Source organism: Balaenoptera ricei, chromosome 20, assembly GCF_028023285.1.
Source record: "Balaenoptera ricei isolate mBalRic1 chromosome 20, mBalRic1.hap2, whole genome shotgun sequence".
In the NCBI taxonomy this organism is placed as follows: Eukaryota; Metazoa; Chordata; class Mammalia; order Artiodactyla; family Balaenopteridae; genus Balaenoptera; species Balaenoptera ricei.
Window position 1 is genome coordinate 20,834,812 of NC_082658.1, and position 27,557 is coordinate 20,862,368.

The 27,557-nt window shown below is 57.9% G+C and overlaps 3 protein-coding genes across 5 annotated transcripts; all 3 read right to left on the reverse strand.

The window, feature by feature from the left end:
• Positions 1 to 487: 487 nt before the first annotated feature.
• Positions 488 to 17,167, reverse strand: KCNH4 (potassium voltage-gated channel subfamily H member 4). Its single transcript, XM_059907422.1, has 16 exons — positions 17,092 to 17,167; positions 14,976 to 15,209; positions 14,509 to 14,655; positions 14,258 to 14,382; positions 13,234 to 13,477; positions 12,777 to 12,934; positions 9,895 to 10,102; positions 8,667 to 8,861; positions 8,026 to 8,225; positions 5,826 to 6,075; positions 4,654 to 4,892; positions 3,948 to 3,986; positions 3,401 to 3,753; positions 3,029 to 3,135; positions 2,194 to 2,267; positions 488 to 957 (listed from the first exon to the last, which is right to left on the reverse strand). Exons 1-16 carry the CDS (start codon positions 17,165 to 17,167, stop codon positions 562 to 564), a joined length of 3,045 nt encoding a protein of 1,014 aa, XP_059763405.1. The 3' UTR covers positions 488 to 561.
• Positions 17,168 to 19,682: 2,515 nt separating this feature from the next.
• Positions 19,683 to 20,910, reverse strand: HCRT (hypocretin neuropeptide precursor). Its single transcript, XM_059908282.1, has 2 exons — positions 20,890 to 20,910; positions 19,683 to 20,057 (listed from the first exon to the last, which is right to left on the reverse strand). Exons 1-2 carry the CDS (start codon positions 20,908 to 20,910, stop codon positions 19,683 to 19,685), a joined length of 396 nt encoding a protein of 131 aa, XP_059764265.1.
• A 1,859-nt stretch (positions 20,911 to 22,769) lies between these two features.
• GHDC (GH3 domain containing) lies at positions 22,770 to 27,123 on the reverse strand. 3 transcript variants are annotated; one of them, XM_059906978.1, is made up of 10 exons: positions 27,039 to 27,123; positions 26,746 to 26,834; positions 26,327 to 26,601; positions 25,903 to 26,024; positions 25,247 to 25,748; positions 24,652 to 24,844; positions 24,461 to 24,532; positions 24,251 to 24,384; positions 23,838 to 23,923; positions 22,770 to 23,558 (listed from the first exon to the last, which is right to left on the reverse strand). In XM_059906978.1, the coding sequence occupies exons 3-10, from the start codon at positions 26,586 to 26,588 to the stop codon at positions 23,340 to 23,342; spliced, it is 1,590 nt and encodes a 529-aa protein (XP_059762961.1). In that variant the 5' UTR covers positions 26,589 to 26,601; positions 26,746 to 26,834; positions 27,039 to 27,123; the 3' UTR covers positions 22,770 to 23,339. The 3 variants fall into 3 exon arrangements, with proteins under 3 accessions (XP_059762961.1, XP_059762962.1, XP_059762963.1); XM_059906979.1 differs by having other exon boundaries at positions 27,013 to 27,085; XM_059906980.1 differs by having other exon boundaries at positions 23,499 to 23,558; positions 23,780 to 23,923.
• Positions 27,124 to 27,557: the final 434 nt, after the last annotated feature.

The window sequence follows — 27,557 nt, forward strand, 5'->3', positions numbered from 1 at the left end:
AGCAAAAAAAAAAATGCCAGCCAGGATTTCAAACCTACCCCTCTCGAAGCAACATTGCTTTCAAAGTCTCCAGCAGAGACCTGGGGGCTGGGACAAAAGACCTCATGGTATCACTAAGCTACCTCCGCACTGGAATCTGCAATCCATCCCTCTTGCTGTAGACACCAAGATCCTGCCTGCTCTTGCCTTAGTCTTCATTTCCCAGGCTGGATCTGGGGGCTTTTCCCTTCCCCTCTCTGCTCCCCCATCTCTACCTGCCTCCAGGTCCTGGGGAGAAAGCCAGACATCTCATCTGCCCAGCTCAGTGGGCACTGCGGTCCATCTCATGCCTGTTGGGTTCCACGGCCTCAGGTGGCTCCCCTCACAGAGGAGAATAGAGGAGGGTTTGGAAAAGGCAAAGGGTCAGAAGTGACCAGGCTTTGTTAAAAAGGTCAGAGAATCCAGAGCCAACCAGACCATCTGGTGGCTTCTAACCCAAGGCAGGAGGCCAAGGGGCCCAGCCCCTCCCTGGATGGCAGGCGTCAGTGCCCACCCCAAACAGGCCTGGGCCCGTGGCCAGGGTCAGTGGAACGTGTCTGACCTGGACCGGAAGCTGTGCCTCATGAGGCTTGAGTTCGGAGGTAAGGCCTCTGGCACTGGGGAGGGTCCCAGAGGGTCAGGCTCTGAGGGGTAAGGGGACAGCATGGAGGGTCTCAGGTCGGGGGGGGCAGCCCCCATCTCTGCTGTCCCCACACTGGCTGGGTAGTGGACCTCAGCGAGGGTAGTATCCTGGAGGCCAGGCAGTGGTCTGGACAAACAGGGAGAGATGCATGGAGGCCTCTGAGGTGTGCAGGGAGGATCTGGGGTCCAAGCCGAGACTGCTGGGTGGCCTGGGGGACCCAGCCTGGCCTGTAGCAGGTCCATCATGTGTCGAAGCTCCTGGCTAAGCTGAGACACTTCCCGGTTGAGACGGGAGATCTGTTGAAAACACATCAAATTGTCTCCCAGGTGCCATAACAATCACCACTCTCCTAGGTGCACTCCCTTCTACAGTTTACAAAGCTCTTTCATACCCACTCTCTGCTCATGGCCACCCTGAGAAGAAGACAGGACAGGGCTTATTTTCATCTAGATGTAAATACCCCAGCCTCTTTCCAAAAAGGATTTGGGACGACAGCTATTGCTACTCCCCGCCACACACACTTTGACAAGATGTAGAAAAAAGTGCTCAAAGAGGTCGCACAGCTGCGAAGTGACAGATGCAGGCTTACTCTCAGGTGATACATCACATGAGCTCAAGTGTCTATTCAGCGTTTTTCAAATTTCAGGGAGTACAGAATCAACTGAAAAACTTGTCAAAATGCCAATCTCTGGGCCCCACCCCAGACATTCCAGATTGGGTGAAGCCCCGGAGTCTGCATTTTAACAGGTTCTCTGGGTACTGCTGGACACCCAAGTTGGGGAACCACTGGTCTAGAAGAACCGCACGCGGAAGCAGGGCTGACCTTGAATCCTGCGGAACCGGGGCTGGCTCCGCCCCCAGCCTCAGGGCCTGCCCCAGCCCAGGTGCGCCCTGTGGGATGCCTGCTGTTTATCAGAACCCAGGCGAGCACTCCCGAGGGCTCAAGGGCTCGACCTGGCTGCTTTGTGGACGCAGCTCTGACATCCCTGAGGGGGAGGCAGAGGCACAGCTTGGGCAAACAGGATCAGGGCTCTTTCTGACCAGGATTCAGACCTGAGGGTCCAGGTCCCCTGGGGTTGAGGGCCTGCTCAGCCTCCCTGGCCTCTGCCCCACTCGTCAAGGGAGGGGGCCGGAAAGGACTGGAGCATGTGACTTGGTGGGGGGAGGGTCCCTGCAGGAGCAAATCCCATGGCGGTAGAGGGAGGAGAGGCCCTCTTTTCCGGCTGGACCACCTGAGCCAGCTGGAAGGAGGGGAAGTAGCTGTCCCTGAGTACTTACAGTGTGCCAGGGACTGGGCCAGGCATGTATGCGCCCTCATCTCATCCTCACAACAACTCTGGGAAGAACGTATTGATTTCCCCATTTTCAGATGAGGAAGTTGAAGTTCAGAGTGATTGTGGGACTTGCCCAAGGTCTCCCAGCTAGTGTGAATATCCAAATTCAGGACTCTGGCTCCAAACCCTTTGAAATGCTCCTATAGTAAGCACATCTCTGATCCCAAGGTTGGAGGGGAGGGGCCAGCCCCAACCCACCTCCTGGTTCAGCCTGCAGACCTTTTCCTTCACCTCCTCGGCCTCAGTGGCCACTTCCCGGCTGGGCATGGTCCCTGCAGACGGAGTGGGGAGAAGGGATGCTGGGTGAGTACAGGGAGCTTGAGTCCACAGCCTGGGCTGGGCCCTCCACTGGGCAGGCAGAGGGCAAGGGGAGAGGACGTTCTGGGGTCAGGATGCTGGGAAACCCAAGCTCTTCAGGATGGTTTCGCGGCCCTATCACTTCCCCAGCCCCTACCCACCCCACCCCACAGAGAAGCATGGAGCTTCTCTTTGGTATCTGTTTTGTTTTTGTTTTTTTTTAGGCCGCACCCGTGTGGCACGCGGGATCTTAGTTCCCTGACCGGGATTGAACCCGTGGCCCCTGCATTGGAAGCGCGGAGTCTTAACCACTGGACTGCCAGGGAAGTCCCTTCTCTTCGGTGTCTGAACACAACTGCTCTCCTGGTCATACCTCTATACCTTTCACCAACCGCCTTGCTCCTCCCCTCAAACTCCTGCCCACCCTTTAAGACCCACCTCTAGTGTCCCCTCCTCTAGGAGGGAGGGTTAGAGGCTCCCTCCTCTCCCACCTCAGAGCCCTGTTCTTTGTCTCGGTCACGGCACTTAGCACCCTGTTCTGGAATCGTTTATCTGAGTACACAGGTGTCTCCCCCACTAGACTGGAAGCTCGCTAAGAGTGTGGACCAGGTCTGGGTCATCTGTGTGTTCCTAGCACAGCACCTGGCAGCTGGTAAGCCCTTACTACATGTGGGATGGATGGATGGACGGCCGACGAATGGGTGACTGTGAGTTGAAGTCCACTGCTGGCCCTTACCTGTAGGAGGCGCCTGTGAGTGAGGCCTAGGGTGCTCAGGCCTCCTGCTGAACCGGAACGTAGGGGCCTCTGCTGTGCTGCCAGAGTCCTCAATGCCATCCACTATCCTGGGACGGAGGCAGTGGTCATCAGTCCCACAGGGAGAGGGTAAGGGCCAGAGCAGAGCAGGCAGAGGGTGAAAGGGGCTGCGGTGCCAGGGAGCTGGGGAGGAGCAGCCGTCAAAGAGGAGTGGGGTTGCAAGCTGTGGTGGATGAGGAAGGGCGGGGTGGGCAGATGGGGAGGAGCACTGGTCAGAATGCTGGGGACGGAGCCCAGAGAAGGTTCTGGAAGCCAGCAGGGGTATAGGGAAGGCAGGGGAGGCTGGCGTCTCACCGGGGACTGAGGTCCGGAGGTCCAAAGGTTCCCAGTGGGGGAATGAGAAGCTGGGGGGGCTTCCAGGCAGCAGAACCCCTGGGGAGGCCATGAGGGGAGGGGCTGTGGCCCCGGCCAGCCAGGGCAGGGGAGGGGGTTGGGGACAAGGAAGGAGAGGAGACAAGGGCTGAGAATGGGGGCAGCTCCTCCCCCAAAAGGCTGACCAGGGAGCCCCGGGGCCGTGCTGGGCTGAGGTTGGGCAGCAGGAGGGACCGCCGGGGCCTGGGACCACCTCCAGGCTCGGCCCCAGCCTCAGCCTCTGTGACGGATGGCTGGGTCTTGTCTGAGGAGGAGCCCAGGCTCTCCGAGCGGGGCTGTGGGCAGAGGGGGCAGCTGATGTCACAGGGCAGTGACCAACAGGCGCCTTCAGTAAGCAGCAGCCTTCACTGGCGGTTGCTGCTTCCCACCCCCTCTCCCTTCACCCTGCAGCACAGCAGCCAAGGAAAGGCGCCCCCCACTCCCGTCTTCTCCCATGCAACCTCAACCCCACCCAGGAAGGGTGCGTTACCTGGGAGAGGCGAGGGGATCGGGAAAAGCGGCAGAGGCCCTGCAGGAACACGGGCGGGGGGGGGGGGGGGGGCGGGTTCAGGCTGACTCACACCTCCCCGCTCCCCCGGTGCAGCACCTCCTAGTCCCACCCATCAGTGTCGTGGGGTTTGAGAATGTGGGGCCTCTTTGTGGAATTGAGTCAGAGATACCCCCAACTCCGACTCAGAGAAATCCTGAGTGGCAACATAAGTCTGAAAAGCAGTAAAAGACCAAGGTCTAAGGTGTAAATGACAGACTTGGCCCAGAGCCTAAACCAAAACGGGCCCAGGAAACATTTGGTGAGTGGAGAAGAGGAAGCCCCAGGGGATGAGGCCCAGTCCAGAGAGGGAGGGAATTGATGGAGGAGGAGCACACGAAGTGGGGGGGGTGGGTCCTTTGAGGAGTCTGGAGTGAGGCGGAAGCGGGGCCAACAGGAGATGGGTCAGCAGAGTTGGAAGTAGACGTGGTGAGAGATGGTCCATGGGGTTGGATAATGGCCAATGGAGTAGGGTCAGTGGGTTGGAAGATGTTAAGCATGGAAGGGGCAATGGAAGGGGGTGGCTGGAGTTGAGAGGTGATGTTTTCAGGGTGGAAGGAATTCATGAAGCTCTCTCTGGGGCTGGGGGGTGGTCTACTTTGAAGGAGGCGACCTCGGAGGAGGTGGAGGCCATAGGGAGTCTACATACATTGGTGTCAGAGCCCTGGCGCAGGTTGAAGGTGAGGTCCCGGGGCAGGCCAGCCCTGAAGGCAGCCCCATACTCAGGATAGAGCCTCAGGACTTCAGCCAGCCCTCGGCTGCTCAGCTGCTGCAGGCCACAGTAGGTCAGTGCCTTCACGTCGGCGCTGGTCTTCAGCACGCAGCTTGAAGCTGACCCAGGCTCCTGCCCTGCCTCAGGGATATCTGCCCCAATCAGGTCTCCTTTTCCTGTGGGTAAGAGACGGGGACAGTCAGCTGGGGCAGAGGGACCAAGAGGATATTAGTGGATATGAGGGATGGTCAATGTGTTTGAAGGATGGCTGAAGGGGGGGTCAATCGATGGGATTGGTGGAAATAACGGAGTCGGCAGAAGGTCAGTGGAGAATGACTGGTGAAGTTGGGAGACAGTCAATTGGGGATGTCAGTAAAGCTAGAGAAATGATCGATGGAATTGGATGATCAATAAAGAATGGCCAGGGACTTCCCTGGTGGTCCAGTGGTAAAGAATCCGCCTTGAAAGGCAGGGGACATGGGTTCGATCCCTGGTCAGGGAACTAAGATCCCACATGCCACGGGGCAACTAAGCCTGCATGCCACAACTACTGAGCTCACACACCTCAACTAGAGCCTGCATGCTGCAAACTACAGAGCCCATGCGCCACAACTACAGAAGAGAAAACCCACACACCACAGCTAGAGAGAAGCCCGCGCGCTGCCACGAAAGATCCCAAAGGCCTCGGTGAAGATCCCACATGCTGCAACTAAGACCCGACGCAGCCAAAAATAAATAAAATAAATAAATAATAAATTAATTTTTAAAAATAAATAAATAAAAATAAAAAAAAATAAAGAATGGTCAGAAGGGTCAGTTAAAGGGTAGAGGTCAATGGAGTTGAGGGTCGATGGAAAAGGGTCAGTGGATTTGGGAGATGGTGCAATGGGAAAGGATCAGTTGACTTGGGGGACAGTCACTGGGGAAGGGTTGGTGGGTTCAGGGGTGGCCAATGGGATTAGGGGAGAGCCCAAGGGGTATGGTCTAAAGGGGATGGTGGTAGGGAGCCAGGACCAAGAGAGAGTACCCAGTCCCTAGATTCCTGGCCACTCCCAAGGCCTCTGGGGGAAGGTTTTGGGGTAGGTAGAGGGTGGTGGTGGGATCCTCACCCAGGATGGCCAGCACCATGTTGTCCCGGAGCACCTCCAATGAGCCGGAGCAGACATAGTAGTGCGCCTGCAGGGCGTCCCCGCGGCGCAACAGGTACTCGCCCGGAGCGCAGAACGAGGTCTTGATGTGCAGGGAGAGCGCCCGCAGGCAGCCCCTGCTCGCTGCTCCAAAGAGTGGCAGCTGCAGGATCTCCCGATTCAGGTGCATAGCAATGTCAGCTCTCAGCTCGTCTGGGAAGTCACGCAGTAACTGCATAAGGGGCATAAGTATTTCTGGCCATCCCCCTGAAGCTGCTACTTGAGCTCTACAGATGTGCTGAGCTGTCTCCAAGGACAGAGCTCAAGTTACCCATTTCTGACCTTCAGGAAGACTTCTGTGTGTCTCACCTCAATTTGACTTGTGTGTGGACCTCCCAACCCAAGTCCCGGGGCAGAGACTAGGTCTTCTCCTGTCTGTCCACTGCTCACGGCTACACACACTGGTCACGCACACATCCTGGTTACTCAACCCCACGTATGCAAGGACCATCCCTGGTGGATCAGCCTTCAGCTGGAAGTCAGGAGACTAGAAATCAGCTGTGCATAAATCCCTGTGGACTTTGGGCAATCCATTTCCTCTCTCTGGGCCTCAGTATCCCCATCTGTAAAACGCAGGGTTACACTAGACCTTGAATTTTACCACTGACCTCCCAGGGGCCAAACTTAATGTTCATGGTTCGGTTCCATCCTCGTCTTATGGAGCCCCTCGGCCACTCTGGCTTGCTTACCTCTCCCTCTTGTCCCCCTTTCTTCCCCAGGCTCTTCCTCAGCTATCTTCTCACTGTCCACACTCTCCCTGTATCCTGGCAACCAGCCAGGACTTCTACCTCCCTGTGAGCCCGGAGCCCTATCTCTGGGTCCAGACCTGTATTTTCAACTACCCACGGGGCAACCTCCACCTGGATCCCCCTAGGCAACACACCCTCATCATGGCCCAACTCTGGACTCTCACTTTCACCCCTAAGTCCAATCTTCCTCCTGTAATGCCTCCATCCCACCCTTGGCCAAAACCAGAAACCTGGGAATCACTTTGAGCTCCTTTCCTGCAACCAGCGCATCACTAAGTCCCAAGGCTCCTGCTCTCAGAAATACCTCCTGGGGCTTCCCTGGTGGCGCAGTGGTTGAGAATCTGCCTGCCAATGCAGGGGACACAGGTTCGAGCCCTGGTCTGGGAAGATCCCACATGCCGCGGAGCAACTGGGCCCGTGAGCCACAACTACTGAGCCTGCGCGTCTGGAGCCTGTGCTCCGCAACAAGAGAGGCCGCGACAGTAAGAGGCCCGCGCACCGCGATGAAGAGTGGCCCCTGCTCGCCGCAACTAGAGAAAGCCCTCGCACAGAAATGAAGACCCAACGCAGCCAAAAATAAATAAATAAATAAATAATTTAAAAAAAAAAAAAGAAAATAAACTTGTTTAAAAAAAAAAAAAAAAAAAAGAAATACCTCCTGGATCTGCAGGCCACTCCCCAGCCTAAAAATGTGGCAGGATAAAATCTACATCCAAGGCCATCCATGAGCTGGGCCTGCCCACCTCCCCAGCCTGGTCTCTTCACTCCTCTGTCCCTCATCCCTCCACAGCGCTCACACACCCCTTCCTGAAGGCTCACTGAACTACTTCCAGTTCCCTGAACTCACCCTGCTCTTTTGCGTCAGTATTTCCAGACCTGTGTTCCTAATGCTCTTTCTGCCTGGAATGGCCTTCTGGCCCCAGGCCACTTTTCTTCTTGTCCTTCACGATGTCCCCTCTTCTGCGACACCTTCCCTGCCTCCTCTAGGCCCAGACACAGTGAGGGCCCCACTGCACCAACTCCCTCCAGTACAGTCCCATTCACAGCTTAACTATTTGTTTACCCGTCTGCCTCCCTCACCAGACTGGTGCCTTCCTGAGGGCAAGGGCTGGGGGTAATCGTTCCCCAACCCCCTGTGTCCAGCACAGAGACTGGCCGGAAGCAGGTGCTCGAAAATGGTGGCTGAAGGGAGCATGGCATTAGCCGTGTGTAAAGGAAAAGGGATGTGGATTCCGGTGGGTGCGTGTGCCCTTGTGAACAGCACCTCGTCTACCCCGCACCCCATTTGCCTCCAGCCCAAACGCTGAGAGGCAGCGACCCCTTTCCCACTGCACCTCCGCGCGCCGGGTACCACCGGGAGCCCCGCGCGCTACCTCGTTGGCGTCGATGCCGCTGTTGACTGTCCACGTGGTCTGGAAGTACTCGAGCATGCGCTGCTTGAGCGGCCGGGGCAGGCGGTGCACACGGATGAAGTCCTTGAGCTCCTTCATGCGGCTGTGGTAGAGGGAGCGGCGCGAGTACATGCGCTGGATGATGGCCGTCACGTTCCCGAACACCACTGCGTGCATCAGCGCTGTGGCGCACAGCGGGCAGTCAGGGGCGGCCACCCCTCCGGCCTCCTCCCCCCGCAACGCCCCCTGCCCTGCCCTGGATGGGTCTCTGGATTCCCGGGGGAGGGGCAGGTGAACCAGTGGGCTCCTGCGTGCCTAGGTGCTGGGTTGGGGCGGGGAATAGAGGGTGGTCCTGAGAGGGGTCAGACTCGATGCTCCTCTCATGCCCGCCCGCCCCATGAAGTCATGAACTTGGGCTTCCCATTCCTTTTGCAAGAGACCCTCCTGTTTGTGGCATCATCCCCCCAGGGCCGGCACGTAGCAGGTGCTGAGCAAACACCTATGAATAAATGCACGAGTGTCTGGTCGTGGGTGGACACCTTGCCTTCCCTGGGCCTCAGTTTCCCCACCCGCACGCTGGGCTTAGCAGGGCCACCCCGGGGGCTTGGCAGGCCCGGCCTCACCGCCTATGAGCATCGTGCAGATGGAGAAGATCTTCTCGGCGTCAGTGTTGGCGCACACGTTGCCGAAGCCCACGCTCGTGAGGCTGCTCAGCGTGAAGTAGAGCGCAGCGATGTAGGCGCTGCGCCGCGACGGGCCACCCGCAGAGCCGTTGACATAGGGCACCTCCAGCCGCTTGCCCAGCTCGTGCAACCAGCCTAGGGGGTGGAGGGATGCAAGGAGCCCCGGCTGCGCGAGCAGTGGAGAATGGGGTTTCCTTGAGCTGCCTTCACTTGACCTTGGTCGAGTATTCACAGAGGCGAGGGGAGGTTTGCACAGGAAATGTGAGGAGCAGCCCGTGCCCGGGCCTCCCCACGGTGAAGTGGTTACCGTTGCAGTTCAAGGCTACCAACTCCCTACACGGCTGACTGTTTAGGGGCCCCTTCCAGTCCCTAATAGTTTAAGTGCTTCCTGTGTACAGCGTGCTGGGACTTGACCCAAACATGCTCCCTGTGCTGGTGGAACTTAACAGTCTGGAGGGGAAAGACATGAAATAAATCATTACAGGTGGAAAGCAGCTACTAAAAAGGAAGTATGTCTTCGGAATCATAATGGGTTAGGGAGAGCCAACCCAGTTTGGTGGGGGGTATGGTTCCTGAAGGGCTCCCTTAAGACAGAGCATTTTAATTGAGACCACAAGGATAGAAAAGTCACTTAGGAAGAAGGGAGGGAAGACAAAAGGGAGAGGATTCCAGAGAGGAAAACACGTTCAAGGCCCAAAGTGAGAAAGCAGTACATCCTGGGTGCTGGAGGGAGGCCAGGGTGGCAGCAGCACAGGGGGCCTGGGAGGAAGGGAAGTCAGGTAGGGGTAGAGAGGGCTGCAGGACCACGTACGGTGTGGACTGAGCGTGGACTTTATTTTGAGGGCGGTGGGGAGCCACCAAATGAGTCCCGTCAGGGGTCTCTGCCCAAAACACCTTCCCCACCTTCAGAGTGTTTCCCGTACTGTATTTTGATTGCCTGTCACCGGTCTTGCTCCCCTGCTATGCTGTGAGTCCCCCCAAGGCAGAGCCCATGGCTTCAAATCAGCATTCCCAAGCCTGATCCGGCAAGGAGCTCATGCATGTTTATCGGATGAGTGGAGGAATGTGGGGTAGGGGTGGGGGTCCTGGTGGAGGTGTCAGCTTGGGGGTCTGCGTGGACAGGGCAGGTGGAGGGGCGGTCAGTGAAAGCCTGGGGTCAATGGCTCACCGATGTCCCAGAGCAGCGGGTCGTTGGCCTGCATCTCCCGGCGCCCGATGACATACCAGACGCAGGCCATCCAGTGGGCAAGGAGCGCAAAGATGGACATGAGCAGCGTGAGAACCACGGCGCTGCACTGCGAGTACCGCTCCAGCTTCTGCAGCAGCCGTAGCAGCCGCAGCAGCCTCACCGTCTTCAGCAGGTGCACCAGCGACGTCTGCGGGAGTGAGGGCGGCGGGGCAGACTGTCAGCAGGCCCCCCACGTCCCTTGCCAGCGCCTTGCCACCAGATGCCCCGGAGCTAGGGGAAGCTGCCCCAGGAAAAGTATCCCTGCTGTGCTGAGAAGGTGAGCAGGAAATGCAGGGGGGAGAGGATAACACTGAAACTAATGATGGCTAACAGTAAGAATTACGTGTGCCAGGCACCGGGCTAAGTATTTGTAATCCTCATTAAAAAAGTATGCCTTCAGTCCAATTACCATCATCATTCCCAGTTTGCAGAGGAGCAAACTAAGGTTCAGAGAGGCTACTGACTTGCTCGAGGTCACAGACCAAGGAAATGATGGAGCTGGGACTCAGATCTGAGATGACACCAAAGTCCGTTTTGTGCTCTACTGCCTCTTAGCACCTCAGCTGGTGAAAGGGCAAGTCTGGGTCAGAGGCGGGGCAACAGACAGAAATTTCTCTGGCCCTTGCTCAAAGTCCCCAGTGTCCTAGGTACAATCAGCTGTGGACAGGGGAAGGTTTAGGGACCTCGCCCCTTGTGGGTCAGCTGCAGATGAGAGGGTCACACCGAAATGCTGAGGGAAGGAGAGCAGGGATGAGGGTGCTTGGGCTGTGAGGTCTCAGCCCTTGTGGGGTTCAGTGACGGTTGATGGAGCTAGTGGCACCTAGGAAGGATCCTGTAAACGTTAGCTAACGTTACCACTCTGACTGTTTTCGTTGTGCTTTGATTAGCCTTCCAGTCTTAGATGATGAGCAGGTGGGGGCTTATCTTCTTGCTACTCTGGGTGGGGCAGCTTGGAGGCTAGGGCTGGGGGCTCTGGGGCAGCGTCTGGGGATCTCGGTATGAAGGCCCTTCACTGTCCTTTCAGGGGCCTCCAGCAGCATCCCCCATAGCCCTGGCCCTACACAGCTCCTGAGTCACTGCCTGCCATTTTCTCTAATTTTAGGCAAGGGAGTTGGAGAGGAGGTGGCTTTGATTCCCCCACATGGACACTCTCCAGGGCTTAACGCCTGCCCCCAGCTTCCAGAGCTCCTGACTCCAACCTTGAGTTCTTCAAGGCTTCCCTTTGTCACCTGCCCCTGGGCCCCGCTCCCTTGGGGCCCTCCTCTCATTCTCCTTGGACCAGAACGTCTCAGGCCTGGCCGCTTCAAGCCCACAGCTCTGCCGGTGCCTACTTATCGTCCATCTTTGCTCTGCCTCGCTCCAGCCCCACATTGCTCCTCCTCTCCCCTCATGCCAGGCCATCCGCTCAGGTACCCTGGTTTCCCGGGAAGCAGGGTAGCGTGTTGGAAAGAATACCAGACCAGGAGTCTAGAGACCTGGTTCCAGTCTCCTGCCTGCCACTGCTAGCTGTGTGACCTTCAACAAGCCACTCAACCTCTCTGCATCTGCCTCTGAGAAAGAGAGATACGAGAATCTGCCCTGAAGGGTTACTGTGAGGTTCATATGTGATGATGTGTGAAAGAACTTAGTAAACTGTAAAGTGGTCCTGAAAGTACCAGAGGAGGGGGGACTGCCTGGTGGGCACAAAAACCGGGGGCGGGGGGTGCACTCAGGGGAGGGGTGGGGAGCCCTGCTTGGAATGGCTGGAGCCTCAGGGCAGACACACCTACATGCACGTGTGTGGGAGCGTGCACACACGTGTACACAGCCAGGAGAAGAGGCCCACAGCCCGTTGGCGGCTAGTTAAATCCGGCTGCGTGTAGGTGGTTTCCCGCTATAGCTGAGGGTGGCAGGGAGAGGAGCACACAGGGAAACTGCTCCCCACCTCCCCACTCAGCAACCAAGGGGGTCTGGGGACACGGGGTGGGACTCCCTCTCCCTGGGCCAGAGAAGACCTAGTATCTGCCAGCTGGGTTCAGAGCTGACCACCTAGGGCGCCTCCAGGCAGTCCCCAGGGAGCTGGGAGGATGCAGGTCCTGGGACTCCCCGCCTCCAAATCCGCCCCGCAGCCTCTACCTCCCTGTCTTGGCTTACTATGCTCCCCCCAGATGCTCCCTCTTCTTGTCTCCTGCCCGCCAGGTCCTAGTCTGTCTAAGGTCTAGCTCTGCTCTCACCTGCTCCCACAGGAACCCTTCCCAGACCACCCTAGCCTCTGCCCAACTGCCATGCTTTGGCTTCCTAGGCACTGGCCAGATTTCAGCTCATTTTTGCGGGAGCCCACGTTCCAGCCTGGAACTCCAAGGTCAGCTAGCTCCGTGCCCAGCCCCCACGCAGCAATACCTTGGGCCCATCTTGCACTCCATTCAACTCTTCTGTTCCTGCTGTCCCCACCAGCTTAGCCACCGAGAGGCTGAATTCTTATCACTTTTCTCCACAGTGACCATGCCACACACAGTGCTTTGCAGACAGCTAAATGCTCATCCTTTGTTTGTTAAATAGAAATGTGAAAAGTGCCACTCATTTGGCTTCAGACCAATGCCGCCTTGGTAGCCCTACTTAGCTTTTCATTTGTCTCAGCTTCCCTCAGAGATTGTGAGCTGAGCTCCCCAAGAGCACAGACCCTCTCGGACCCTTCTCAGCTTCTAGCGCTGGGCTCTGCCCATCACAGATGCCTGACAAATATTCGCAGATGACTGAGTCTGGGACTGAGGTGGGTCCCTTAATGGGAGATGCTGTGCTGAAGTTGGGCAGCTAGGCTGCAAGGTGGGACAGGGATCACTTACCACGGTGATGTTGAAGACGTAAAGCAGGTCAAAAGGCAGAGCAGCAATAAGGTCAACAAAGAACCAGGTGGCCAGATAGTGGAGGCCAATGGAACGAGGAGCAGAGACCACTTGGCCGGACTGGGACACATAGGTGGTGCGGAAGTTCAGGATGATATCTGGGGGTGCAATAGGCTGTTACTAGGGGGCCTTGGCCAAGGGCAAGAGACTCAGAATGGAGTTGGACGCAGGAATGGGGAAGATGCATTGGGCTTCAGGCTGGTCCTTAGGGAGGAGAGGTCTAAAGGCTGAAGTCTCCAGGGGTCAGGGGTCAGGGCTCACGGACCATGAGGACTAAAAGACCCAGAAATGGGTAGGCTCTGACTGCCTGGGTCCTGCAGGCCCAGGATGGAGCGAGGCTTGGATGAGTGGGTCCCTCCAGCCCACCAGCCAGGGTACGTGGGGCAGAGCGTCTAACCGAGGATGAAGAGCATCTCCACGGCAATGTCGCTGACAAGGGTGTGTCGGGAAGTGATGGGGGTGTCGTCATCATCCGAGAAGCAGACATTGTAGGGGACGGTGACCGCAACGTAGAAGGTGGCGAGGAGGATGAGGCCGTCCCAGATGGCCTTGGGCACGCTGTAGTGGAGGAGGAGGCAGCGGGACCCCCCCACGGAGGCCACCTTGTATTCGGGCACTGATGGCTTTGGCTCAAACACGTTCTAAGGGGAGAGGGGTGGCGGTTGGGGACACTTGGGGGAAAGAGGAGCCAAGGCTGGGGGGAGGGAGAGGTAAGGAATGGGGAAGGGGAGAGTGGGCACTGCAGGCGTGACCACGAGAGGAGGTAGAACGTGCAGGAGAGGGGGTCGGGGCTGGCACCTGACACTTCCTTCCTCTGCCAACTTACTGCTCAAGCCCCCTTTTGTATCAATCATGTTTTTTTGCGGGGGGCAGGTATTTGTAAGGATTGACCTTCACCCTGCTTGAGAAGGTGATTATGACAAGTCAGGCACAAGCCCTGGCTTGAGAGGTCACTAGCTTCTCCTTCAAGTTCCTCTTGGGTTCTAGGGGTGCAGCGGAGGATGAGTATACCCCAGGGATGAGGGGAGGATGGCATGGTGCACCCCATTCGCTGTAGCCATAACGCACTGCACAGACGGTTGGAGACCCCTGGCTTCATCAGGGTCTTAGGAGTGGTACACAGGGCTAGATGCCAGGCCCCCAGTGGGGGTTTTCTCCCTGGAACCACAGTTAGTGATTTCGTGCTCCCACCTTGTGACATCATCAGAGCAGGGTAATGGCAATCACAAGGAAGCAAGGGAGATGCGGATGGAAGGAGACGTGAGGGAACATGGGATAGAGCAGAGAGCCATACATGAGAAATGGGCGGACAGAGGAAAAAGCCTCTGAAGGGAGATCAGACAGACAGAGAAACAGGGACACAGTAACAAGGGTGCCTCAGAAACACGGCTGGAAGATGCTGGGGTGGAGATAGGACTCACATTGGTTTTCATGCCTCCCTGGCCCCGGCGGCCAAAGTGGCCAGTCAGTCGGTGTAGGACAGTATGGCTCTGCCTCCTGGTGGATCGAACTCTCGAGCTGGCTCCCCTCCTGCCAAGGGAGTTTTCTGTTGGGAAGAAGGGTACGGAGATAAGTGGGGGCACATCCCATGAGGCTGAGTAGGGAGAGGTCTTCTGTGACCTTGGGCAAGGACTTCTGAGCATTCATGCCTTCTCCCCAGTCTTGCAGTTACCATGATTACTGTCGCTGTGGCCTCCTGGGGGGCCAAGTCCTGGGCCTCCACTCTGAGTGATGTCCTTGAAGGAAAAGAGGAAAAGTACAACCTCCCCCATCTCATTCTTGATGGGCATCATGTCCAGGAGGCACCAAAAGGCCGAGCCTGTAGGTGTGGAGAGATGGAGGGAGAGGGTGAGCAGCCCATGGCATTTCTTTCTCTTTCATCCCCCTTGGTTCCTGGGCATAGTCAAAGGGCTTGGCCAAGGTTTAGTGCTGGAAAGAAGCCCAGAGATTATGTCAGCTATCTCCTTCACCTTCCTGATGGGAGAACCACGGCCCAGAGAGGGTCAGGGATGCACTCAGTGTCACACAGTCAGCTTGTGGCAGTGTGGGGACCAGCACCCAGGCTTCCACTGTGCCAAGTGGACTCTGGCTAAGGCCTGTGGTCTGGGCAGGACTGCAGGGCAGGCCAGGCCCCCTCACCATCCTTTCGGTAGAAGCAGATTTCAGCCCGGTGCTCCTGATGGCCCTCCAGGGCCTTGTGTAGCCTCTGCAGGGCTGGCTCGCTGGTCTCTGGACCGTAGAGGAAACGGCAGTTGCAGGTTTTCTGCATGACCTCAGTGCGGCCGTAGCCTGTGAGCTCACAGAAGCCGTCGGAGCAGTAGACAATGGGAAAGCCCCGTGGGCCCTGTGTGTTGGCCAGCAGGAAGTTGCTGTCTGTGGGAAGAAGAGGTCAAGGTCAGGTCAAGTCCAGGAGGAGAGCTCAGCTTCCAGGTGGGCCATACCTCCCCCAAGCTTTGGTCAGAGATCCCAGAGCCAGAAGCTTCCCAGGCTCCCATGTGATTCCTGGATCCCCCTTGGGATATTCTGAAATGAGAGTAAGAAGAGATAGAGCAAAAGGACAGGGACTTAAGGGTGGGAGAATTGGGAGAGGGACTACTAGGGGGTTGGAAAAGGAACCCCGAGAGGTCATGAGGTTCATCCTCCTGCCTTCAAGCTGGTGAGCTGTCACTGTAGGAGGCAGCACAGCATGGTAAGGGCATGGGCTCCAGCACCCACCTCTGCCACTTACTGGCTGTGTAACCTTGGGCAAGTTAATGAACTCTTCTGTGCCTCAGCTTCCTTATCTGAAAGGTGGGGGATAATATGTCTTCCTTGCATGGTTGGTGTGGGAGTTACATGAGTTACCTGGGAAGAACAAATCCTGGCACATAGTAAGTGTTACACTGAGAAGGTGAAATGATGCCCTGCATTCGCCCAGCTTTCAAAGTACATCCATAGCCACTATCCTATCATCCTATTAGAGAGTGAACAGGGCAGAGATTCTGGTGTTATCATGCCCATTTTATTGATAGGAAACCCAAAGGCAGAGATTATCCAAACTCACAAATCTCCTTTGTTGGGGAAGGAAGACAGTGATGGGTAGCATCCTTATTCCCTGCCTTTCAGGAAAGGTCCTCTTTTTAGCATCCCTTAGCTAATTTCAGAGGGTCTGTCCCAGTGCTCAAAGTCTGACAGGCTTGAGCAATGAAGGTGTGGCTCCAGCAACCCCAGCAACAGAACCTGAGCTGGCTCCCTCCAGCTCCAGTGGGCGGGAGGCCTCAGGGGGGCTCTGTGGGCCATCTAGGGACAGTCTCAGCTGAGGGAAGGGATCTGAGACACAACCAGTCCTGGGGCGCTAGGAGGGGTGAGTGTCTGGGGGTGGAGCGGCTGATGGGGATACTGCAGGTGCCTGGGAGGCGCTGGGCCCTGGGCAAGCAGCCTCCTTCTTCCATCCCAGGCCCGTTGCCTGGGTGATGGGCGCTATGGAAACAAGGGAGGTGTGTGTGGGGGCGGGGTGGGGAGGCGGGTAGGGCCCCGGCGGCTCGGTTTCCGCCCTCAGGTACCGCTCCCCCCATCCCAGCCAGGGTGTCCCAAGGGGGGCAAGGGGAGATCTCTCAGTACCAAAGTAGGAAAAGGGAACGGCGGGAGAAGAGGCGGGTAAGGAGGATTGTGGCTGTCCAAGGTGCTGAACCTGGAACCCAAGCTGGGATGGGGGGGTAGGCAGTTCCCTGTGTCACACAGACCGCCCCCCTCTTCCTGCCTCACCTCCCTCAGACACAGAAGCTCTACGACTCGGGGGCGCGTGACCTCAATCCAAGCTAGGTCCTGCCAAAGTCTGATCTTTTCTCTCTCTTTTTCTTCTGAGGGAAGTGGATGCTGGAGTCGTCTGGGAGTAGACCCCAGAGCGTCTGCACATTTCGTCCCACCTCCGCGTCTTGGATACCCCCTCACACGCCTCCAGCAGAGCTCAGCCCGAGAGTGGGCGGCTCCCAAGGACTCTTCTCCGCTTTGCCGCACAAAGAGCCTTTCCTGCTTCCAGTCACACAACCCCAACCTTGGCCCCCCACACACTCTTGGTCCTCGCCCGCCTCCCCTCCCAGGGCGCTCCCAGTCCTGTTCCTTTACCGCGGCTTGGCTTTGGGAGTTCCTAGACCCTCAACTCCACTCTCTCTCCTCCCCTCGGGTCTCTCTCACCATATCCAGGAGACCCGCGCCAGCGCCGAAGGAGACTTGACCCCTAGCTCGAACCCCCAGCCTCAGCCTCCGGCCCACTCACGCGTGCGGTCGAAGCGGGTGGCGATGGTGTCCAGGAAGGTGTTCTGCGGGGCCAGTAACCCCTTCATGACCGGCATGGCCTCGGGGCGCGGGCTCGAGGCGCGGCGCTCGGGGGCGTTCAGCGCGGCCGGGCCGGAGGGGGCGCGCTGCCGGCGAGGCCGGGGCGCCCCATTCGCCCGCCTGCCTCCTCCCCTCCCTCTCGGCGCCGCCGCCGCCTCTCTGCTCCGAATCCAGCGGCTCTCCGCTCGTCTCGGCGCCGCCTCGGTCCCCCCCACCTCCCGACGGGCCAGGTTCTTTCCCCCGGGCTCGGCCCGCGCCCGCCACGTGGCCCCGCACGGGGAGGGGCCACCAGAGGCACCCTCACCCCTCTGCTGCTCTCCTCCGGGTGGGGAGCGGCCCACGCGTGTCTCTCCCGCAGAGAATTCGGGACACGCCCACCCAGAGCCGAGGCTCCAAGAGGTGGGGCAGGGCTTGAATGACAGACACGCCCACCTCACAGGGTGACCACGCCCCCACGCGTGTTTCCCTGGCTGTTCCTTGTGTCTCCGCCCCTCGGTTTTCCTCGCGCACCACCCACCCTGGGAATCTTGTTTGGTTCACAGCGCCGCCTGCTGAAGTTGGGGTATTTCGCAGCACCCCCAGCTCCCTGAGCTCCAGTGTGAGACAGCAAGTGTTAAAGAGGCTAGTTTTGCCGGTGGAGGATCTATGCGAAGGCAGGAAACTCAAATTCTAGAATGTACTACTTAACCCTCACCTGTGCCTCAGTTTGCGTAGGGCACCCTGGCGAACTCTGCCTCTAAGCTCAGAAGTGTGGATGAAAAGAGCTTTGGAGTCCACCGGGTAGAAATCCCAGCTCTGCCACTTACTTACTGTGTGACTTAGCCTCTCACTTTCATCTGTAAAATGCAGCTAATAATTTTTACCTCGTATGGTTGTGAGAATTTAATAGCATAATGCATATCTTTGGCACACAATGTGTTGGAGAGCAATTGTCTCCCTATTCTCCCTCTTCCTATCATCCTGATTTAACCCTCCTTCTCTCTGCTACCATTCAGGTGGAAGAGAGGCTAGAAGCAAGTTTGGGGCTGAGAAAGATAGTTTCAAGCTGGGCAGTCACTTTGTAAATCTCCAAAGGTGCGCTGGTGGATTTTGTTCTCCTTCTTCTCCAAAACGAAATAAGTGCAACAGCAAGAAGGACCCAGGTGAGACCAGACACAGGACTTTTTCACCATGGAAGCAGAAAATTACTGGGGCAGTTGAGTGTGGTGGCTTAGGGTGGCTGCTTGCCAGAACAAGACAGCCAAAGCCAGTGACAAAGGGAAGATGGGCTGGGGAGAGGGCAGGCCAGTGTTCCTCACCCTCACCCCGAGTCTGAGCTGGGCATTATCTGGGATGTTATATTGCTTAAAAGTGCCACATCTCTTCTTTTGGGTGTTAGTTTCTTAGGGCTGCTGTAACAAAGTACCATAAGCTGTGTGGCTTAAACAACAGAAATTTTTGGCTCAGTTCTGAAGGCTAGAAGTCCAAGATCAAGATGACTGCAGGGTTGGTTCCTTTTTAAGGCCGTGGGGGAATATTTGTTCCATGCTTGTTTTCTAGCTTCCGGTAGGTTGTTGGCATTTTTTGGCTTGTAGATGCATCATTCCACCTCTGCCTTCATGTTCACATGGGTTCTTCTTGTGTGCATTTGTGTCCAAATTCCCCCTTTATATAAGGACACATCATATTGGATTAGAGGCCCACCCTACTCCAGTTATGCCCACATTTTAACTAATTACGTCCACAAAGACTCTATTTCCAAATAAGGTTACATTCTGAAGTGCTGGGGGTTAGGACTTCAACATGTAAATGGGGTGTGTGTGTGTGCGCACACAATTCAACCTGTACCAGGTGTGTTCGGTTAATTGCGGGAAAATCTTGCCGCATCCCCGCTTAAGAACTTCTCCTGACTCTCAGCTACCTACAGAATGAAGTGAAAAGCCTGACGACTTGTGAGGGTCTTCACAATCTGGGCTGCACAAGCCTAACCGCCTCCCCTTCAGCACCTCACTGCTCCCCCAGACTCTCTACCCCACGCTGCAGCTCTCTGGCAGATTTATGTTGAACCTCATATTCCCTGCCTTTTCGGTAGGCGCAGCTCCCTCCTTCCCAGCCGGATTCCGCTCCTCTGCTTGCTTTTTCTCTCCTCTGCGTCTCTCCGGAAAGGCCCTGCGATACAGAATGACTGGTAGACCACCGAGGGACGTGTCTGTCCCCATCCTCCCCTCCAAGCACGCACATATGCTGTTCTCTCCGCACCCCAGGGCCTTGCACAGTTCCTTGCTCTGGGAGCTCCCCACCCGAGAGTGTTTCGGGTTCAAAGACGCCCAAGCTGAGGTTCCCGGAGCCTGCAGGTTTTCTGGCTTTTTATAGTTAGAAAGACACTCACGCCCCCTGGAGGGCGGGACGCGACCACACAGGGACAGAAAGCAGCCACACTAACCGAGGCAAACTCGTCTTTATTGCCCTTTTTCTGCGGGCTGACACCGGGCGGGCTGACAGAGGGGAGAGGGCAGGGCCAGGGTAGGGCCAGGACAGGACCTGAGCAAGGGCTCAGACCCCGGACCGTCCCCCGGGCGCGACAGACGAGGTGGCCTCAGCGGGACACCGGCGCCCGGGGCAGGGGCGCGGCGCTGACTCTGCGCCTGCGCGGCGGCCCATGGTCAGGATGCCGGCCGCGTGGTTGCCACTGGCCTGCAGGAGGCGCTGCAACCGGCCCTGGAGGCCCGGGGGCCCCGGCCGCCGCTTGCCCAGCGTGAGGATGCCGGCCGCGTGATTGCCCGCGCCGTGCAGTAGCTCGTAGAGGCGGCAGGAGCACGTCTTCTGACGGCAGCAGTCGGGCAGAGGCTGCGCGACCGCCCCGGGCGACAGCAGTGCAGGCGGCAGCAACAGCAGCAGCAGCAGCAGCGTCACGGTGGCCCAGGAGACCTAGGGAGGCGGAGACCGGGCGCTGAGGGTCGCCCGCATCCAACCCCTACGCCCGGGCCCTGCACAGCTGCCTTCACGCCCCCTCCTGGCCTGTGCTCCTCCCTCGCTGTCGCTTAGCTTTCCTGCCTCTGCGCAGAGCTGTCTGAAGGGCTGTGTTGGAGAAGGGCTCGTGTCTGGCTCCTTTACCTACTCATCCTTGAAGACCTAGCAGAGCATCTCCTCCAGGAAGCCCTTTGAGACCCCCTGGACAGAATGAATCCCTCTCTCCTCTGCGTACCCTTAGTCCCTTGTACCCCCATTAGAGCGCTGACCACTCCACCTGAAAACAGACATGTCTGAATCTGCCCCAGAAGTTTGTGGAAACTTAGCTCAGGGAAACAGAGGCCCTATTTATGCGCTCCTCCCCCCTCACAGTGGACCGGCAGGATCCAAGTTGTTGTCTTGTCGGCCTGCTCCCTTGCAGGGCAAACAGCTCAGTCGCTTTGGACCAGTTTCCTACCCTCTCATGGGGCACAACATCCTCACTTGTAAACTGGGTATTAAATAATTCCTACTGTGCAGGGCTTCTGGGAGGATGAAATGAGATGACAGGTGCAAACAGCACCTAATACATAGTAAAGGCTCAATAAACATGAACTCTTAGGAGAACACGGCACAATCCAATGTTAACCAAGGCAGATACTCAGCCAAGGGTCCACCCCGTCCGCTGCCTCAGAACCCACATGGGAAAAGGCCAAGAGCTAGACACCTTCAACCTTTCTTCTAGCTCCCTGAGCAGGCACTCTCATTGCCCCTGGCCTAATGAGTCACCCCTCCGTCCCTGGGTCTTTACCTTTGTAGAGGGAGGATTCATGGTGTCTGGAGCTCAGAGTGGTGTAGCCGGGAAAGGTGTCGTCCGTCTGCAGTGGTCCAAATAGCCAGGAGCTTTGAGGCTGTCAACTGCAACCCGCTACCAGGGCCATGGGGTTTATAGTGCTCTGGGGTGGCGGGGGAGAGATGGGCACTTGCGTCCGCTCGGGGGCCAGACAAAGGCAAATCTAAGATTAGCCTCCTGCAGGAGGGCCGTCTCCAGGCTGGGCCCAAGGAATGGCCGCCAAGGCACTCGGAGACTGGAGGTGGGTCATTGTGCTCCTGGTCACCTCCCCGCCCCCGTCTGTCTGCCTGCTCCCTGGAGATGGGGCGGTCTCCGGGCACTAATGAGGCCAACTTGCACCTAGGAATCTGGGAGCACAAAAGAGGCCTTGCCTGGGATGCTGGTGTGGGACAGTGTGTCAGGGGAGCTGCTAATTAGGGGCAGGAAAGGAGGCAGTCGTGAGACCCACTCTCCACAGGATGTGTGTGGGGGGACAGGGCAGCCGGGCAACGGGCCTCTCCCCCCGTCCTCCTGTCACTGCTCCTGGGGCCTTCTTCCTCCACGGAAAAGCTTTCTTAGCTGGCTCTCCCTCCCCTCCGTCTCTCTTCTTCCCTCTGTCCCTTTCACCAACCTCCAAGATGGAGAAACTTGAAAGCCAACCCTGGGCAGTGGGAGGAAAGCAGCAAAACCTGGTGAGATCCTTCAACATCCCCAGCTTCCTTCCTACCTGGCTGGGCTGCCTGGACGGGAGGGGTGGAGTCCCATCCCACCATCAGCAGGGAGAGAGCCACCGTGGGGTGAAGGACACATGCCATCTCTAGGCTGGAGTCTTATCCAGGGCACTGTCTACTGAGCACCAGTTCCGTGCCAGGTCCTGCTCTGGGCACTGGAGTGACAGTGTGCATAGGATATAGCTCAGTTTTCAAGGAGCTCCAAAGTCCAGGTGGGGAGGTGACCCGGCAAAAGGCTAGCCCAGTGGAGAAAAGCCTCTGAAAAAGCCTTGCATGAAAAGTGGGTTTCATCAAGTAAGGTCAGGGGAGAAGGCATTCTGAAGAAGGGACAAAGACCTAGACATGACAGTGCTTAGTTCACGCGGGAAGTAAGGTGTGGTCCACAGATCTCTTCTCTTACAAGAGAGAGGTGACTGGACAGGTAAGGTAGGCCAGGGTGGGTCAAAGGGTCTTATTGGCTAAGCTGATTGGTCTTGATCTCATGGGGGCCGAGGGGCTGTGGGAGGATTTTAGCAGGAAGGAGTTGTGGGCTGGTGTGGGGACCGGGTGGGAGAGGGCAGGGGCCTGGATGTGGGGCGTGGAATCTAGAAGTGGTAATTCAGAGGCAGAATCTGAGGCTTGGCAACTGATTGGGATCAGGTGCCGAGTTACTTAGGAGGAGCTGCGGGGCTTTGGGCAAACCTCACGACCCCACAAAGCCTCAGTTTCCCCACTGGTGAGATGGACGGTTAACCCAGATGGTCTCTGGAGCTGCTTCCTGCTCTGATTCTTTATGCTTTACAGTACAGGGCCTGCCCATGGAAGTGATTTGTGGGTGTTGGGCCAGGAAGGGGACCCGTGCTAAGCCAGGGCAAGGGGAGTTGGGGAGCAGCCGCTCCGCATTTAGGTAAAGCTGGGAATGGGGAGAGGTAGGACGAGGGGCTCTGTGTCTTCTGGGTTGACTTAGGCTGTGGTAGGGGTCCCCGAGGGCTCTGCGGGCCCACACACTCAGGGCCTGCCCCAGCCCGGAGGGGGAGTGTGGGGAAAGCCCCGGTGTCCAGAGCTGAAGCTGGGAGGGGAGCCCAGGCTGCAGCAGCACCAGAGCGAACGGGACCACTGGTTTCCCCAAAAGCAGACCCCAAGCCACGATTCTGGGTGCAAGAGGTTTATTTGGGCGGTGATCCAAGAAAGCACATAAGGGAGTAGGGACGGGAGGGACAGAAGGAGAACGAAGAAGAACTTTGTTAATGAGAGGGTTACCGCTGTGGGCAACTGGTGGTGACCCTCGGAGGGAGACAACCCAGAATACACTCCAGAGTTGTCCCACTGAGGGACGATGAAGCTGAGGTCTGTGATCACCAACTCCTGTTACTTGCCGCCTGAGGGTCACTCCTGAGAGCATTAACTCCCAACACTTCCAGCCTGCCTGGTGCACGGGCTGAGAGACACAGGCACTGTCAGCGTGGGCTGGAACCCCAGGGTCCTCCAGGGTGGGCCGGGGGGCTCCAGATGGGGCGCTGCTGGTGTCTGCTCTATCCCTGAAGTCAACTCCTCGGAACTGACAGACGAGGTCGGGCCTCCATAAGGCCCAGCAGCTCTGATGGGCAACCGTCAGCTGACACTCGAAGACCCTGGCCAATGGCTCCCCATCCAGAGGGGCCCCAGAGAAAAGAGCGAGGCAGCCCGTGACGGTGAACAGGGCAGTGGGCAGGCCTCAGCTCAGGACACTACCCTCCTCTGCAGGTACTGGGCCAGGTACGTGTGCTTGAGGACCCGGGGCATCTCAGGAGGGAAGGGGGCTGAGGGGCAGGCAGCGAGGGCTGCCCGCAGTTCTCTGAAGGCCCCCCACCCCACCAGGTGGACTTGGGCAGGGCCCACGCTGCCCCGGAACCGCAGGGACTTGTAGCGAGCGGAGGCTTCCTGAAGGCAGTGGTCAAGCTGGAAACAGAACGGCCTGCGTGAGACTGGTGTGGGGCTGGGTGGCGTGTGGTGAGGCACACACGGCTGTGGCCAGGGAATGCGTGGGTAGGAGTTTCGTGTGTATACGTGTGTGTCTGTGGGACTCATCCCTCCCTTCCCAGAGCCCCAGGGAGGTTCTCCTCCCCACACCCCTCCTCCCCACACCCCTCCTCCCCATCCCTCCCCTGTGCCCACAGCACCTGGGGGCGTGCAGAGTGAAAGGGACATGCAGTCATATCCTGTCCCTGTCTCGTGTACCTTGTCTCGATTTTCCTCCGACAAGTTCCTTAGCCCCTTCAGTGCCACAAACACCTCATAGTGGGGAGCAGAACCCTCGGAGGAATCTGTAGGCAAACCCCCCACCGTGGACACATGCTTTTGTGAATAGCGCAGCATCCAAAGCCGAAGCCTACTGCCCCCACCTGTTCTTCCCCACTCCGAGGTTCACAGCGGGGAGGAAAGGAGTTTCTTGGCAGGGAGTGGGGTAAATGGAGAGAAAATGGGTAGAGGCAGCAGGAGGGATGGGAGTTAGGTATGGGGAAGGACTTTTGTTAGGAGCAGCAAAGCAGGCTGACTCTTTTCTCTTTCCTAGAGATCTCCCAGCAGGGTGGATATGGGTTGGGGGACAGTCAAGCCAAGAACAGGAGGCAGGAGCCAGTGGAGAAGCTTACCCAGAATGCTGCTCTCCACACAGCCATGGTCCAACAGCCTGGCCCCTGGCCACTGCCCCACCGCCCGGCCCAAGGCCTCAGAGAACACGTCCTCACCAGTGTCTTCGCCTCGAACACTCAGGGTCTGGCCCAGCCTGGGGAGGAGGAAGCAGGAGGAAGAGGAACCCAGGGCACAAGGATGATCTCTCAGCCACCCAGGGGGTCACTTACCTGCAGATGAACCTGACGACCGGACACTGATTGTAGGCACCAACCACCTGGACCACGTCACCCAGGCGGCACCTGATAGAGTAGAAGTGGGGGTGAGGTCAGGCCCAAAGGCCCATTAGCTCATGCCCCTGGCTTTCAGCAGGGTTCCAGAGGGCCTGAAGTGGCCTGGGGGTGGGCAGCCAGGTGGTCACCTGGTGAGGCTGGTGTGGTCGGTCAGCACCAGTTCGTACTCCTTGCCCTTCTGGGCTTCGGCCAGTAGGACGGTGGGGGCAGCCTCTTCCCGGGTTCCTTCCTTGAGTGGGAGCAGCTCAATAAAGGGGCCTCCAGGGGGCAGAAGGTACAGGCCATGGGGCTGCTCTGGCCACAGACTCAGGCCCAACGCCCCTGTGGGGAGCAAGCGGCTTCTTCATCTGGTGGTACCATTGCTTTCTGCTGGGCGATAGCCCCTCACCCTGGATCCCAGTCCCCAATCCTCTGAACATCGATCCCACTGCTGCCCTCCCACTCCACCCTTCCTGGCTCTCCCAGGCTCAGCCCTCTGCCTCTAAGGTCTTAATTGGGAAGAGGCGGTGGTTCTGGAGGTGATGGACCTGGGGTTAAATGCTCGTGTGGTGTAAATTTATGTGTCTCTTAACCTCTATGAGCCTCAGTTTTTTCATCTGTAAAATGGAGCTGCTGGTGTTGGGGAGGATTAGATGAGATGATTATATAGGGCTTGCTACTTGGCAGTTAGCTGTGTGACCTCTGCCCCCTGCCCTCACCTCACTACCCTTGAGTCTTGCTGACCTCCAGAGGCAGCATAAGCAGGTGAGAAGAAGGCTAGGCCTTGGCACCACAAGGCCCCCAGGGCAGCCACAGCCTCAGCCTGGCCTCCTGCATCCAGAGTCACCACCACCTGAAGCTTTGGCCAGAGCCGAAGGGCCAGTCCTCGGGGTCCCTGCTCCAGGGCCTCCCGCAGCTCAGCTGCCCGTCTGGGGAGAGATGCTCCTGGGTTCCCAGCCGCTATTGCCTCAGCCAGCTCTTCGCCATCGGCCTCCAGGCCCAAGAAGACGTCTAGGAGCTCGACCGCCGTCCCAGCTTCCAGAGCCCGCAGCCCCGGGGACCTCAGTGCCTCCAGCAGCAGGGCCCTAGGGTCCTTGGTTCCAGCAGGGCCCAACTGGCCCAGGGCATGCCAAGGCCAAGGGAGGGGATAGGGCCAAGGGGAGGAAGGGGTCACACGGGCCGTGCCTTCTGGAGCCAGCACTTCTGGGTAGGTCTTCTTTAGGGCTGCCAGACCAAGCAAGGTGGCCTGGAGGGAGACAAGAGACAGTGTTGTTGGCCCTGGGCCTGAGCCAGACCCTGAGGCCCCAGGTTTCTTGTTTGTTTGTTTCCCATCCTGATGGGAGGGTTTGGCTGCAGTTAGGGGTCTCTGGTGGGGTTGGGCTCCAGCCTTCCCAGTTTACCTGCAGAGAGGCCTCCCCACGGTACTGGTTTGAGGTAGGGGGCAAGAGCTGCCCTCCACTTTCTTCCTCCTGGAGCTGGCTGGCCTTGGTCAGAGGGAGATGATTCCGGAAGATGCCTATATCTGTAGCCCCAAAGACATCATAAAATCCTCGTGAAGCCACAGAGTTTCCCAAGAGTTTCAGGTAAGACTGGTGAGGCCCTCGAGGAAGGAACCCAGAATGGGCCTGGGGGAAAGAGGGGCTGTCAGGGCTCAGGATGGGAAAATTCATCTTGAACAATCTCGGGCCTGGGTAGGGTCTCTGGGTCAGGTCCCTCTGTGTTGGCAGTAGAAGGGGGAAGGGAGGTCTTCAGGTTCTGGAATCTGACTGTCCTCTGGGGTTTCTTTCTCTTTGGGGCCACCTCCCCAGACCCTGGGAAACACACCTGTGCTCCCCCTGAGGGGGCAGCGGGGACTCTGGGCTCCCTGCAGACACCGCCTCAGGGCCCGCTGCTGGCTCTGGCCCGCGTGCAGCGTGCTCTGCGCTAGGCTCTTGCGCTGCCAGGCGGCTGCCCAGCACAGGGCCCCCCATGCCACACGGTGCTGGAGACGGACCAGCCAGGACAGCCCGGCGTCCTGGGACGGCCGCCGCCGCCAGAGCACGGCCAGCGGCAGCAGCAGGAGGAACAGCAGGAGGAACAGCACCATCTCCAAGCAGCTCCTGGCAGGAGGAAGGCCTCCAAGTACTGGCACTGGGGGCAGGGGGGAAAACCCACTTCCTCCCCCCCCACTCTCCCCGCCAAGTTAAACCTGTCAGGCAGGTGATGCGGGGGAGAGAACATCAAGGCTTTGGGGCCACACTGACCTGAGTTTGGATCCTGGCTCTGCCCCTTGTTAGCTGTCTGGCCCTGGGTAACTCAGCCAGCTGCTCTGAGCTCCGTTCCCTTCCCCAATCTGTAAAATGGGAATAATAATACCCCTCAGGAAGTGCAGGAAAGGCATGGCACGGTGCCTGGCACACAGCAGGTACTAAACGGATGGCATGTCTGGCCCACTCCCGAGGGGCTCTGCTTTGTCCAGGATTCACCCTGTCCCAGCATCCTGTCCCCGCCCCCCGCAAGCCCACATGCACCTGTCACAGCCCACTTGTGCCTCTACCTGGCACCCAGGGCCCCCTCAGCGCTCCCGTACAGCCTCAGTACACAGCCGGCCAGAAGGATGGAGCCACAGCTTTAAAGGGCTGGGCCTGAACCAGGAAATCCGGCCACTGGGCCTGAGGGAGGAGCTGGGAAGGGGGGGCTCTTAAAGGGGCAGGTTGCCTAAGGGCCGCTGTGCTGGGAGCTGGCCCAAGCTGGCAGGTGGAGGGAAGGTAGGGCCAGAGTATCGTGGTCCTCAGACTCGTATCAGCTTGAGCCGGGAGTGGGGTGCACCCCATCCTAGAGCAGGTGCAAACTTGAGAACTGTTAAAAAGCAAAAATTTTTTCCAATCCAGAATTGGTCTCCACAAAGGTAGTAGAGGAAGAAAATACTTTTGTTATTGAATAAGCGTCAAAAGCAGAGTGTGACGCATCACAGGCAATCTGCTGGGACTGCAGACAGAAGAGAATCTCACTCCCTTTTAAAGCCAGAGCCAGGCAGACACAACCCATTAACTCCTGTTCTCAAGATAACTACCTG